The following is a 14,331-nucleotide window of genomic DNA, read 5'->3' on the forward strand; positions in this document are numbered from 1 at the left end:
ATCAGGGATGCCGCAGCTTACCTGAAGGAAGCGGCGAAAGATATTGGCATTTTGGGATCAAAAGCCAATGCTATGGCTACTTCAGCTAGGAGGGCATTGTGGATTCATCAATGGAATGCGGATGCTGACTCAAAGAAGTCTATGGAGTCTCTCCCATATAAAGGTAGCGTTTTGTTTGGTGACTGTCTCGCTGATTTGGTATCTACGGCTAATGTGGGTAAGTCGTAATTTTTACCTTATGTTCCTCCACAACAAAAGAAAACTCACCCGTTTCAGATGCAGTCCTTTCGGCCAAATAAATACAAAAAGGGCCGAGGTTATTCCTTCCTTGCTAATAGGGGAAGAGGTAAAGGTAAAAAATCTCCTGCCATGGCAGGGTCCCAGGAGCAGAAGTCCTCCCCGGCTTCTGCCAAATCCACCGCATGACGCTGGGGCTCCTCTGCGGGAGTCCGCACCGGTGGGGGTACATCTCCAACTCCTTCAGTCAGTTCTGGGTTCGTTCGGGCCTGGAACCTTGGGTGTGAGAAATAGTGTCCCAAGGGTACAAACTAGAGTTTCAAGACGTTCCCCCTCGACGATTTTTTAAATCGGCCTTACCAGCTTCTCCGGAGGACAGGGAGGTGGTATGCGATGCAATACAGAAGCCGTGTAAAAATCAAGTGATTATCAGGGTGCCACCGTCCGAACAGGGAGAGGGCTTTTATTCGAGCCTGTTCGTGGTCCCGAAGCCGGACAGCTCGGTCAGACCAATTCTGAACCTAAAATCCCTCAATTTCTATCTAAAAAAAAGTTCAGATTCAAGATGGAGTCTCTCCGAGCAGTGATCTCCAGTCTGAAAGAAGGGGATTTTATGGTGTCGGTAGACATAAAGGATGCCTACTTACACATCCCCATATATCCTCCGCATCAGGCTTACCTGAGGTTTACAAATTTCAGACATTGCCGTTTGGTCTGTCCACAGCTCCGCGGGTTTTCACCAAAGTAATGGCGGAAATGATGGTTCTCCTGCGCAAACAAGGAGTCACAATTATCCCGTACTTGGACGATCTCCTGATAAAGGTGAGATCCAGGGGCCGCTTGCTGTAGAGCATTACGACTTCCTTGTCAGTTCTACAGGAACATGGTTGGCTCCTAAACTTGCCAAAGTCACAGTTGAGTCCGACAAAACGACTGTCGTTTTTGGGAATGATTCTGGACACGGAATTACAGAGAGTTTTCCTTCCAGAAGAGAAGGCTCTGGAAATTCAGAGTCTGGTCAAACAAATTCTGAAACCAGCGAGTGTCAATCCATCAATGCACTCGGTTGCTGGGGAAGATGGTTGCGGCCTACGAGGCCATTCCATTTGGCAGGTTCCATGCCAGAGTGTTTCAGTGGGATCTGTTGGACAAGTGGTCCAGATCCCATCTGCACATGCACCGGAAAATAATCCTGTCCTCCAAGACCAGAATCTCGCTCCTGTGGTGGATGTACAGCTCTCACCTCCTAGAGGGACGCAGGTTCGGGATCCAGGATTGGATCCTAATGACCACGGATGCGAGTCTCCGAGGCTGGGGAGCGGTCACACAAGGGGAAACTTTCCAGGGAAAATGGTCAAGCCACGAAGTTTCTCTACACATAAACGTGTTGGAGTTAAGGGCCATTTACAACGGCCTTCTTCAAGCGGAAAGTCTTTTTCGCAACCTACCTGTCCTGATACAGTCGAACAATATAATAGCGGTAGCGCACATAAACCGCCAGGGCGGAACAAAGAGCAGAGCAGCAATGGCAGAGGCCACAAAAATTCTCCGCTGGGTGGAAAGACATACAAGCGCTCTGTCAACGATATTCATTCCAGGAGTAGACAACTGGGAAGCAGACTTCCTCAGCAGACACGATCTCCATCCAGGAGAGTGGGGTCTTAATCAAGAGGTCTTCGCAGAAGTGACAAGTATTTGGGGGATTCCTCAAATAGACATGATGGCGTCTCGCCTCAACAAGAAACTTCAGAGATATTGTTCCAGGTCGAGAGATCCTCAAGCAATAGCAGTGGTCGCCCTAGTGACACCGTGGGTGTTTCAGTCGGTGTACGTGTTCCCTCCGCTTCCGCTCATTCCAAAGGTACTGAAGAGCATAAGAAGGACAAAAGTTAAGGCGATCCTCATTGTTCCGGACTGGCCAAGAAGGGCTTGGTACCCAGATCTTCAGGAATTAATCGTAGGAAATCCTTGGCCTCTTTCTCTACGAGAGGATCTGTTACAGCAGGGGCCGTGCGTGTATCAAGACTTACCGCGGCTACGTTTGACGGCTGAACGCCGGATCCTAGCCCAAGAGGGTATTCCTAGTGAAGTCATTCCCACACTTCTTCGGGCTAGAAAAGAAGTAACTGCGAAACATTATCACCGTATTTGGAGAAAATGTGTGTCTTGGTGTGAATCCAAGAGGGTTCCTATGGAAGAATTTCAGCTAGGCCGGTTTCTCCATTTTCTGCAAGCAGGTGTGGATGCGGGCCTAAAGTTGGGCTCAATTAAAGTACAAATTTCGGCCTTATCAATTTTCTTTCAAAAAGAATTGGCTTCCCTTCTGGAAGTTCAGACTTTCGTGAAAGGCATGCTGCACATCCAACCTCCATTTGTGCCCCCAGTGGCACCGTGGGATCTTAACGTGTTGCAGTTCCTTCAATCACATTGGTTTGAACCTTTACAAAAGATAGAGTTGAAATTTCTCACTTCGAAAGTGGTCATGCTGTTGGCCTTGGCATCCGCAAGGCGGGTGTCTGAGTTAGTGGCCTTGTCTCACAAGAACCCATACTTAATCTTCCATGAAGATAGAGCAGAGTTGAGGACTCGTCAACAGTTTCTTCCAAAGGTGGTTTCATCGTTCCACATGAACCAACCTATTGTGGTGCCTGTGGCCACTGCCGCTTTCGCTGAGTCAAAATCCCTCGATGTGGTTAGGGCTTTGAAGATTTATGTCGCCAGGACGGCGCAACTTAGGAAAGCGGACGCTTTGTTTGTCCTGTATGCTCAACAAGATTGGGAATCCTGCTTCTAAGCAGACTATTGCGCGTTGGATCTGTACTACAATACAGAATGCTCATTCTACGGTTGGTTTGCCGTTGCCAAAATCAGTGAAGGCTCACTCTACCAGAAAGGTGGGCTCATCCTGGGCGGCTGCCCGGGGGGGTCTCGGCGTTACAACTTTGCCGATCAGCTACTTTTCAGGTGCAAACACGTTTGCGAAATTTTACAAATTTGACACCCTGGCTGAGGAGGATCTCAGGTTTGGTCAATCGTTGCTGCAGAGTCATCCGCACTCTCCCGCCCATTCTGGAGCTTTGGTATAACCCCATGGTTCTTGAAGTGTCCCCAGCATCCTCTAGGACATATGAGAAAATAGGATTTTAATACCTACCGGTAAATCCTTTTCTCCTAGTCCGTAGAGGATGCTGGGCGCCCGTCCCAGTGCAGACTATCTGCAGCAATTACTTATTAGTTATTGGTTATGTTACACACGAGTTGTGTTTCTGTTCTGGTCAGCCTGTTGCTGACATTGTTCATGCCGTTGACTGGATTTCTGTTGAATGCCATGTTGTACGGCGTGTTTTGTGGTGTGAGCTGGTATGTATCTCAGTTAGTTTAACAATAAATCCTTTTCTTCGAAATGTCCGTCTCCCTAGGCACAGTTCCTATAACTGGAGTCTGGAGGAGGGGCATAGAGGGAGTAGCCAGTTCACACCCATTCAAAGTCTTAAAGTGCCCATGTCTCCTGCGGATCCCGTCTATACCCCATGGTTCTTGAAGTGTCCCCAGCATCCTCTACGGACTAGGAGAAAAGGATTTACCGGTAGGTATTAAAATCCTATTTATTTATTTTTTCAGGACAATGCAATTATCCCATTTTTATCATAGTAATTTTTGTGCGAAAACTAAGGGATCTGGTAACTTAGCCCGGATCCATCTGTTTATCGCGATTGCGTCCGTGAAAAAACTGCAGTTATCGGGGATTTGGTCTCTCCTTCCTCCAGGAGGTGAAACTATATTCCTGATAGTGCCGGCTATTGGGGGTAATTGAATTACCCCCTGGGGATCAATTGGCCGTGGTTCTTTACCGTGGCTAACTGAATTCCCACCTTTCTCTAACGTCCTAGAGGATGCTGGGACTCCGTAAGGACCATGGGGATAGAGTGGCTTCGCAGGAGACATGGGCACTTTAAGAAAGACTTTGGATCTGGGTGTGCACTGGCTCCTCCCTCTATGCCCCTCCTCCAGACCTCAGTTTGATACTGTGCCCAGTGGAGACTGGGTGCTTTCAGGGAGCTCTCCTGAGTTTCCTGTAAAAGAAAGTATTTTAGTTAGGTTTTTTAATTTTCAGGGAGCCTGCTGGCAACAGGCTCCCTGCATCGAGGGACTGAGGAGAGAGAAACAGACCCACTTCTCTGAGTTTCAGGGCTCTGTTTCTTAGGCTACTGGACACCATTAGCTCCAGAGGGATCGGTACGCAGGTCTCACCCTCCGTCCCTGAGCCGCACCGCCGTCCTCCTCCCAGAGCCGGAAGATAGAAGCCGGGTGAGTATGTGAGGAAAAGACTTCAGAGGCGGCAGAAAACTCCTTGATCTTCATAGATGTAACGCACAGCAGTGAAGCTGTGCGCCATTGCTCCCATTCACCTCGCACACATCGGTCACTGTAAGGGTGCAGGGGGGGGGGGCGCCCTGGGCAGCAATAAAAACCTCCTGTGGCAAATACACATATATACATGTACAGCTGGGCACTGTACATGTATAAAAAGAGCCCTCACCATGTTAAGAAATTTGAGCGGTACAGAAGCCCGCCGCCGAGGGGGCGGGGCTTCTCCCTCAGCACTCACCAGCGCCATTTTTCTCCACAGCACCGCTGAGAGGAAGCTCCCCGGACTCTCCCCTGCTTGACACACGGTGAAAGAGGGTTTTAAAGTAGAGGGGGGGGGGGGGGGCACATAATTGGCGCATATACATGCTACAAAAGCACTACTGGGTAAACATTCTGTGTTTTTTCCTGGGTCATATAGCGCTGGGGTGTGTGCTGGCATACTCTCTCTGTCTCTCCAAAGGGCCTGGTGGGGAACCTGTCTTCAGAAAAGAGCTTCCCTGTGTGTGTGGTGTGTCGGTACACGTGTGTCGGCATGTCTGAGGTTGAAGGCTCACCTAAGGAGGAGGGGGAGTGTATGAATGTTAGGTCTCCGTCGGCAGCGCCGACACCTGACTGGATGGATATGTGGAATGTTTTAAGTGCTAATTTTAATTTATTGCACAAAAGATTAGACAAAGCTGAAGCTAGGGTACAGTCAGGGAGTCAACCCATGTCTGTTCCAATGTCGCCGGGACCTTCGGGGTCTCAGAAGCGCCCACTATCCCAAATAGTTGACACAGATACCGACACGGATTCAGACTCCAGTGTCGACTACGATGATGCAAAATTGCAGCCAAGGGTGGCTAAATGTATTCGATATGATTATCGCAATTAAAGATGTTTGCATATCACAGAGGAACCCCCTGTCCCTGACACGAGGGTACACATGTATAAGGGAAAGAAACCTGAGGTCACCTTTCTTTCTTCACATGAGCTGAACGAATTATGGGAAAAAGCGTGGGAAACTCCAGACAAAAAACTGCAGATTCCAAAAAAAGAATTCTAATAGCGTATCCTTTCTCGTCACAGGACAGAATACGGTGGGAATCCTCCCCTATGGTAGACAAAGCTTTGACACGCTTATCAAAAAAGATAGCGCTCCCATCCCAAGATACGGCTACCCTCAAGGATCCTGCTGACCGCAAGCGGGAGGTTACCTTGAAGTCCATTTACACACATTCTGGTACGTTACTCAGACCGGCAATTGTGTCGGCCTGGGTTTGTAGTGATGTAGCAGCATGGACAGATTCCTTATCAGCGGATATTGAGACCCTTGATAAGGATACCATTTTAATGACCCTAGGGCATATAAAAGATGCTGTCTTATATATGAGGGATGCTCAAAGAGACATTAGTTTACTGGGTTCCAGAATAAACGCTATGTCTATTTCTGCTAGGCGAGTCTTATGGACCAGACAGTGGACGGGTGATGCCGACTCAAGGAGGCATATAGAGTTTTTGCCTTACAAGGGTGAGGAATTGTTTGGAGAGGACCCCTCGGACCTCTTCTCCGCAGCTACGGCAGGTAAATCAAATTTTTTGCCTTATATTCCCTCACAATCTAAGAAAGCGCCTCATTATCAAATGCAGTCCTTTCATTCAAATAAAAGCAAAAGAGTACGTGGATCGTCCTTTCTTGCCAGGGGTAAGGGCAGAGGAAAAAAGCTGCACAACACAGCTAGTTCCCAGGAACAGAAGTCCTCCCCGGCCTCTGCAAAATCCACCGCATGACGCTTGGGCTCCCCTGAGGGAGTCCGCTCCAGTGGGGGCACGTCTTCGACTTTTCAGCCACATCTGGGTTCACTCACAGGTGGATCCCTGGGCAATAGAAATTGTTTCCTAGGGATACAAGCTGGAATTCGAAGAGGTGCCTCCTCGCCGGTTTTCAAATCGGCGCTACCAACTTCTCCCCTGGAAAGGGAGATAGTGTTACATGCGATTCACAAATTGTGTCAACAAGTGGTGGCCGAGGTTCCCCTGCTTCAGAGAGGGAAGGGGTACTACTCAACTCTGTTTGTGGTCCCGAAACCGGACGGTTCGGTCAGACCCATTTTGAATTTAAAATCCCCGAACCTTTACTTAAAACGGTTCAAGTTCAAGATGGAATCGCTCAGAGCGGTCATCGCCAGCTTGGAAGGGGGGGATTTTATGGTATCTCTGGACATAAAGGATGCATACCTGCATGTTCCCATATATCCTCCTCATCAGGCGTACCTGAGATTTGCGGTACAGGATTGTCATTACCAATTTCAGACGTTGCCGTTTGGGCTTTCCACGGCCCGAGAATTTTCACCAAGGTAATGGCGGAAATTATGGTGCTCCTGCGCAAGCAGGGTGTCACAATTATCCCGTACTTGGACGATCACCTCATAAAAGCGAGATCACGGGAGAAGTTGCAGAACAGCGTATCCCTTTCACTGAAGGTGTTACAGCGACACGGCTGGATTCTCAATATTCCAAAGTCGCAGTTGATCCCTACGACTCGTCTGCCCTTCTTGGGCTTGATTCTGGACACAGACCAGAAAAGGGTTTTTCTTCCGATAGAAAAAGCGCAGGAACTCATGACTCTAGTCAAGAACCTGTTGAAGCCAAAACAAGTGTCAGTACATCATTGCACTCAAGTCCTGGGAAAAATGGTGGCGACATACGAAGCCATTCCCTTCGGCAGGTTCCATGCAAGGACTTTCCAATGGGACCTATTGGACAAATGGTCCGGATCACATCTGCACATGTATCAGCGGATCACCCTGTCCCCCAGGGCCAGGGTATCTCTCCTGTGGTGGCTGCAGAGTGCTCACCTTCTAGAGGGCCGCAGGTTCGGCATTCAGGATTGGATCCTGGTGAACACTGACGCGAGCCTCCGAGGTTGGGGAGCAGTCACACAGGGAAGATATTTCCAAGGCCTTTGGTCAAGTCAAGAGACTTGTCTTCACATCAACATCCTGAAACTAAAGGGCATATACAACGCCCTACGTCGAGCGGAGACCTTACTTCGCGACCGACCAGTTCTGATCCAGTCAGACTACGTCACCGCAGTAGCTCATGTAAACCGCCAAGGCGGCACAAGGAGTAGAGTGGCGATGGCGGAAGCCACCAGAATTCTTCGCTGGGCAGAGAATCATGTAAGCGCACTGTCAGCGGTGTTCATTCCGGGAGTGGACAACTGGGAAGCAGACTTCCTCAGCAGACACGACCTGCATCCGGAAGAGTGGGGACTTCATCAGGAAGTCTTCGCACAGATTGCAAGTCGGTGGGGACTGCCCCAAATAGACATGATGGCGTCCCGTCTCAACAAAAAGCTACAAAGGTATTGCGCCAGGTCAAGAGACCCTCAGGCGGTAGCTGTGGACGCCCTAGTGACACCGTGGGTGTTCCAGTTGGTCTATGTATTTCCTCCTCTTCCTCTCATACCCAAGGTGTTGAGAATAATAAGAAAAAGAGGAGTGAGAACAATACTCATTGTTCCAGATTGGCCACGAAGGACCTGGTATCCGGATCTGCAGGAAATGCTCACAGAAGATCCGTGGCCTCTTCCTCTAAGACAGGACCTGTTGCAACAGGGTCCCTGTCTGTTCCAAGACTTACCGCGGCTGCGTTTGACGGCATGGCGGTTAAACGCCGGATCCTAGCGGAAAAAGGTATTCCGGATGAGGTAATTCCTACGCTAATAAAGGCTAGGAAGGATGTGACATCTAAACATTATCACCTTATATGGAGAAAATATGTTTCTTGGTGTGAGGCCAGGAATGTTCCTACGGAAGAATTCCATCTAGGCCATTTTCTTCACTTCCTACAAACTGGAGTGAATTTGGGCCTAACATTAGGCTCCATTAAAGTTCAGATTTCGGCCTTATCCATTTTCTTTCAAAAGGAATTGGCCTCTCTGCCTGAAGTACAGACTTTTGTGAAGGGAGTACTGCATATTCAGCCTCCTTTTGTACCTCCGGTGGCGCCTTGGGACCTTAACGTGGTGTTAAGTTTTCTTAAGTCACATTGGTTTGAACCACTTAAAACAGTGGAGTTGAAATATCTCACTTGGAAGGTGGTCATGTTCTTAGCCTTGGCTTCGGCTAGGCGAATTTCGGAATTAGCGGCTTTATCACATAAAAGCCCCTATCTGGTTTTCCATATGGATAGAGCGGAATTGCGGACCCGTCCTCAATTCCTACCTAAGGTGGTCTCATCCTTTCATATGAACCAACCTATTGTCGTGCCTGTGGCTACACGTGTCTTGGAGGATTCAGAGTCCCTTGATGTGGTCAGGGCTTTGAAGATTTACGTGGCCAGAACGGCTAGGATCAGAAAAACAGAAGCACGGTTTGTCCTGTATGCAGCCAACAAGGTTGGCGGCCCTGCTTCAAAGCAGACTATTGCTCGCTGGATCTGTAATACGATTCAGCAAGCGCATTCTACGGCGGGATTGCCGTTACCAAAATCGGTTAAGGCCCATTCCACTTGGAAGGTGGGCTCGTCTTGGGCGGCTGCCCGAGGGGTCTCGGCACTACAGCTGTGCCGAGCTGCTACTTGGTCGGGGTCAAACACCTTTGCAAAGTTCTATTAGTTTGATACCCTGGCTGAGGAGGACCTCCTGTTTGCTCAATCGGTGCTCCAGAGTCATCCGCACTCTCCCGCCCGTTTGGGAGCTTTGGTATAATCCCCATGGTCCTTACGGAGTCCCAGCATCCTCTAGGACGTTAGAGAAAATAAGATTTTAAACCTACCGGTAAATCTTTTTCTCGTAGTCCCGTAGAGGATGCTGGGCGCTCGTCCCAAGTGCGGACTACTTCTGCAAGACTTGTATATAGTTATTGCTTTCATAAGGGTTATGTTATAGTTTTGTCGGTTTTGGACCAATGATATGATGTTGTTTCATACTGTTAACTAGATAGTATATCACAGGTTATACAGTGTGATTGGTGTGGCTGGTATGAATCTTGCCCTTAGATTAACAAAAATCCTTTCCTCGTACTGTCCGTCTCCTCTGGGCACAGTTTCTCTAACTGAGGTCTGGAGGAGGGGCATAGAGGGAGGAGCCAGTGCACACCCAGATCCAAAGTCTTTCTTTAAGTGCCCATGTCTCCTGCGGAGCCAGTCTATCCCCATGGTCCTTATGGAGTCCCAGCATCCTCTACGGACTACGAGAAAAAGATTTACCGGTAGGTTTAAAATCTTATTATTATTATTATTATTATTTTCCTTTATTTATATGGCGCCACAAGGGTTCCGCAGCGCCCAATTACAGAGTACATATGCACATAATCAAAACAGGAAAACAGTGACTTACATTTGAAGACAATTTAGGACAAGTACAGGGTAACTAAGCATAACTACACCAGTAAATGACAGAGATAAGTTCCAGGTGGCCAAAAAACTGCGTGATTTGGGCAGTTGAGGATTATTAAAGTAAGAAAAGGATAAGCACATGAGGGAAGAGGGCCCTACTCGTGAGAGCTTACATTCTAAGGGGAGGGGTAGACAGACAGGGATGACACAGGTGACACCTTAATATATTATCTGGAAGACCTAGTAGAACATGTAATGTACTTGTTCACACAGGTCCACAAAAGCTCCAGCATATGCTGCTACATACTGTATTTTTGCTATGTTTGTATAGAACATGTGCTAGTATTATACAATGTACAAAATCGAATTTATATCATAAATACTGTACTGAGATGCACAAGTTGCTATATAACTACAGTCTTTCTCTCTGGGATGAAGCTATAACCAGCAGGGAGGGTAAGCTCACCCTGCTATTTACCAAGATCAGGCACCAATCACAAGACTCAACAGAGGCAAATTCCCTAAAATTTAAATGCAATGCAGCTGAGCAGCTGCACATAGCACAAAAGCATCCCGGCTGCTTAATAACAGATGGGACCAACATGCGACCAGTGTGGCCGCCAAGTGTCCCGGTTGCATAGATCCCATTGGGGCCATTGCGGCCAGGGGTGTAGTATGGTATGCCGACGGCCAGGCTCCCGGTGACCAGCATACCGGCGCTGGGAGCCCGACCGCCGGCATACCGACAGCGTGGCAAGCGCAAATGAGCCCCTTGCGGGCACGGTCGCGCGCTACGCTATTTATTCTCCCTCCAGGGGGGTCGTGGACCCCCCCATGAGGGAGAATATTTGTCGGTATGCGGGGTGTCGGGATTCCGGCGCCGGTATACTGTGCGCCGGGATCCCGACATTCGGCATCCTGAAGACCACCCGCGGCCAGCGTCATGCAGGGTCCCGGTCACTTAGCAACAGCCAAGACACGCAGGGGGAGGGAGCCACAGCGGCGGCTCCTAACACTAATGACATTCACATATTCCCATCTTAATCTAAGATTCATCAAGACAATTTTTTTTTCATTGACTCATAGATCACATTGAGAGTCTGAGTTACTGATCATGTTTTACTTGCCACATTTGCAGTATTCTTCTGTTTTAATTAAGGCAGAGTCCAGGTTTTAAGGCGATCCATGCATCAGTCCAGATCATTAAATCAAATTGACCTGTGCTCAAGCATGGATAGCCTTAAAACATGGTGTGTGATGGTGGAGTTTGGCAAACTGTGATAAGGAGCTGTAACTTGTGTTGAAATATTACTTTCTTACAGATTTTTTGGTACCGGCAAGGGGACCTGGAACCCAAGTTCAGGAATCTGATCTACTATATCTTATTTTCTATTGTCATGTTATGTATATGTGCCAACTTATACTTTCATGATGTGGGGAAATGAAGCATGGAGAAAAGCACCATAAACTGCACTGAGAAGCATGTTGTACTGTAATGCAACAGGAAGATGGAAATATATTGCGGAGCAAACACAGAAGTTTTATTTTGTTGTTCATTTTAGTAAGGGGAGAGCTACTGCCATAAGAGACTGTTTTCTTTTAAACCATTGTTGCACTTAAAGATCTGGTGAGAGCCACTCACTGGTACTTCTTTCTTTCACTGAATGTTGATTTGTGGGATTTGGGTTTTTTGGGGGTGTTTTTTTTTCAGCATAACTGACAAACTCAGAACAAACAAAGAGTGCACAATTTGTTAAATATTCTTTATTTTCTTTAAATATAATACAGATTTCTTTTTTACTATGCAACAGATGCCAGTAAGTACTATATTTCACATGACCAAAATTGTACTATTAGGCTGTAACATTTTGATTCTGTGGGTTTAAATAAATAAATTTACATGCCTGCTTTTTTTTTTTTTTTAAGGTTTATTTCTGTGGGCAATGAAGTCATATAGGATATGCATTCCCCTAAGGTCAGGAAACCTGAAATTGCAGAACGCTCGAGCAGTGAAATGCAGAATTCTAGTCGTGGAGTAAAACACGTTAGCAGTGAAACATTGCTTAAGTGCATTTTCGCCTTGGCCTGGATGATAATGGTACTGAGGGGAGTGGGTCTAGAAGGCACAGGATAACACCTTTAAATATGCCTGGGGTTCATACAAGGTCTCTTGACATTTGACTTATGCTAACATGTATCATTTTAATAAAAGTTATTTCTTAATGCGGAAATACACAATGTATGACCGCCTTAAGAAATATCAGCAACTGTCGCTCTGTCAGTCATAAGAAATCTTTCAGCATGACTGACAGATGTGATAATTGCTGCTCAGATCTGAAAGAGGATATACTTTTCATTGTAGACACAGTAGAATTCTCTGACTGTGTATGGCAATGTCAGATAATTTTCTGACAGTGAGTAATCTCAGGGTGCATGCCCAGCATTAGGCTTTGTCCACACTGATGTATATATTTTTTTTTTTAACAGGAGTTTTGAGTGTGAAATAACTCCTCCCCAACAAATGATACCTTTCCTGTACACAGCTAACATTCATTGCGCTAGATGCTACTGTAATAATTTTTCTGTACGTCCAGTACTATAAAACTGCATTTTGTATTTCACGGCTACCTTACAGGTTTGGGAGGATTGCCATTTTATCCATTTCCTTCATCTGTTCACCAGTGTGGCTATTTAAAACTCCCAGATATTCATTATAAAATAAATTATGATGTGAGGGATGGTTGTTAAAAAAACCAATTTGCAATGAAAAACGGTCACCCATCTTCTGTGAAAGCTAAAAAATGTAGGTCTACATATAATGCTCAATTCCATAAATATATACATAGCACCATTTACAAAATATTGGCCTTTTTGTGTGTAGCTGCATTTAAAATGCACAGTCACAGTCTGCGAAAGGGCTTCTGATAACTGTTTATTATTAGAAACAAAAGGATCTTAGTATCCAGTCATTGTAGTATATTACTCTTAGGGGTATGCTTACTACCCAGCGGTTTGTCAAAGTTTGTTTTACCCAAAGAATTTAAAACGTCAATAGGAATGAATGCTAAGGGGTCTATTCAATGCATGTCGGATCCTCTCCGACGGAGAAGATCTGACAATGCAGTATTCAATTTGCGTGCAAATCCGACTGGTTTTGCCCGTTTTCGACAAGGTCAATCCAACTTTTTTTAAAGTCTGATTGACATTGTCGAAAATGGGACTAAAACCTGTCTGATTTGGCCACAAATCCGACAAAACACGTAGATCCGCGGATAATCCATGTGTATTCCGACACGTTGGAAAAACTGCAACCCAACTGAATAGGTCGAATCATGATTCGACCTAAAAATGTCGGAAACTGCTGTCTTTCCGAATAGACGGCAGTTCCAACTTTAATTGAATAGACCCCTAAATCTGATTTTCTAAACCTTTATTTCCATTGACGATGACTGGCAGCTTTGACGACCCACTGGTTAGTAAATACTAGACTTTCTCCTTTGGTTGAAAAGTGTCCAATTTTTGTTTTAAAATTATATAAAATAAATGGGGTGCCCTCATAGTGTATTTTCACTGCATTGTATTTTTGACTTGGTTTTTTATTACAATGATCAGTCACTGTAAACAATGTCTCATTAGTGCCAGAACTAATGATATATTTTTATATTGCTAATATTAAAGTATAATTCCTTTTAACAATAGTGTCTTTGAGTCTGACAACAAGACTGATCTTCCATTTAAGTTAGGTAGCGTATTGGAATGGAAGGCTATAACAAAGCCTGAATTCCTTGTGTAAAATGAATGATGTGCGCACAAAAAGCTGCTTGTTATGCTAATTACTGAGCACTGAACTCTGATGTTCAAGGAGGGAGGGACAATACTAATTTATTGTCTTGTGTGAGGACAATTGACCCTGCAGCAGTGCTGGCAAACAGAGCAAGAAATACAAGTCTGTAACATTGGCTAGTAGTGCATATTTTGCATTGGTTTAAGTAAAAAACAAACTGATTTTGCTGACCTTTAACAAACTGTAACAACTGGAATGAAGAGTGGAATGAGTGCAGCAAGGTTAAACAGAAGGCTAGGAATGCATATTTAGTTACAATTTTATAAATCTTCAGCATCTTTTAAGTCGTCAGAGTCTGGTCCTTCTATCGATGAGTCAATATGGTGGGATCTATCCCTGTGGTGCTGTAAAATGGGATCTAGAAAAAAAAATAAGTTAATCAGTGTCTGTATCGCAATTAAATTAAGCTATAAAATAATATCAGGATTACTTGTGTTAAATATTTTTTGGAGTCCTTTGGAAAACATTAAACCCTGCCGATCCTGTGTAGATGCTGGCACTTTGGGGGTCAGTCCGACCCGTTCGCATGGAGCGGTTCTTCGCTGTGCTGCGAATAG

The 14,331-nt window shown here is 46.0% G+C and overlaps 2 protein-coding genes across 5 annotated transcripts in view; one reads left to right on the forward strand and one right to left on the reverse strand.

The window, feature by feature from the left end:
• Positions 1–11,835, forward strand: part of TMEM243 (transmembrane protein 243) — a 53,213-nt gene extending 41,378 nt beyond the window's left edge. The window contains exon 5 of the mRNA XM_063926922.1: positions 11,253–11,835. Within this exon, the coding sequence (XP_063782992.1) occupies positions 11,253–11,375 (123 nt within the window). The 3' untranslated portion in view covers positions 11,376–11,835. The remainder of the gene's footprint in view (positions 1–11,252) is intronic.
• Positions 11,836–13,786: 1,951 nt separating this feature from the next.
• Positions 13,787–14,331, reverse strand: part of DMTF1 (cyclin D binding myb like transcription factor 1) — a 288,329-nt gene continuing 287,784 nt past the window's right edge. For 3 of the 4 annotated variants that reach the window (XM_063926917.1, XM_063926918.1, XM_063926915.1), the window contains one exon: positions 14,061–14,132. Coding sequence is in view for 1 of the 4 variants with exons in the window: in XM_063926916.1 (XP_063782986.1) it covers positions 14,035–14,132 (98 nt within the window). In the remaining 3 variants the exon portion in view is untranslated. Of the gene's footprint in view, positions 14,133–14,331 lie in introns of all 4 variants that reach the window. The other variant, XM_063926916.1, reaches the window with a different exon arrangement.

The sequence above is a fragment of the Pseudophryne corroboree genome, chromosome 6 (assembly GCF_028390025.1).
Source record: "Pseudophryne corroboree isolate aPseCor3 chromosome 6, aPseCor3.hap2, whole genome shotgun sequence".
Classification (NCBI taxonomy): domain Eukaryota; kingdom Metazoa; phylum Chordata; class Amphibia; order Anura; family Myobatrachidae; genus Pseudophryne; species Pseudophryne corroboree.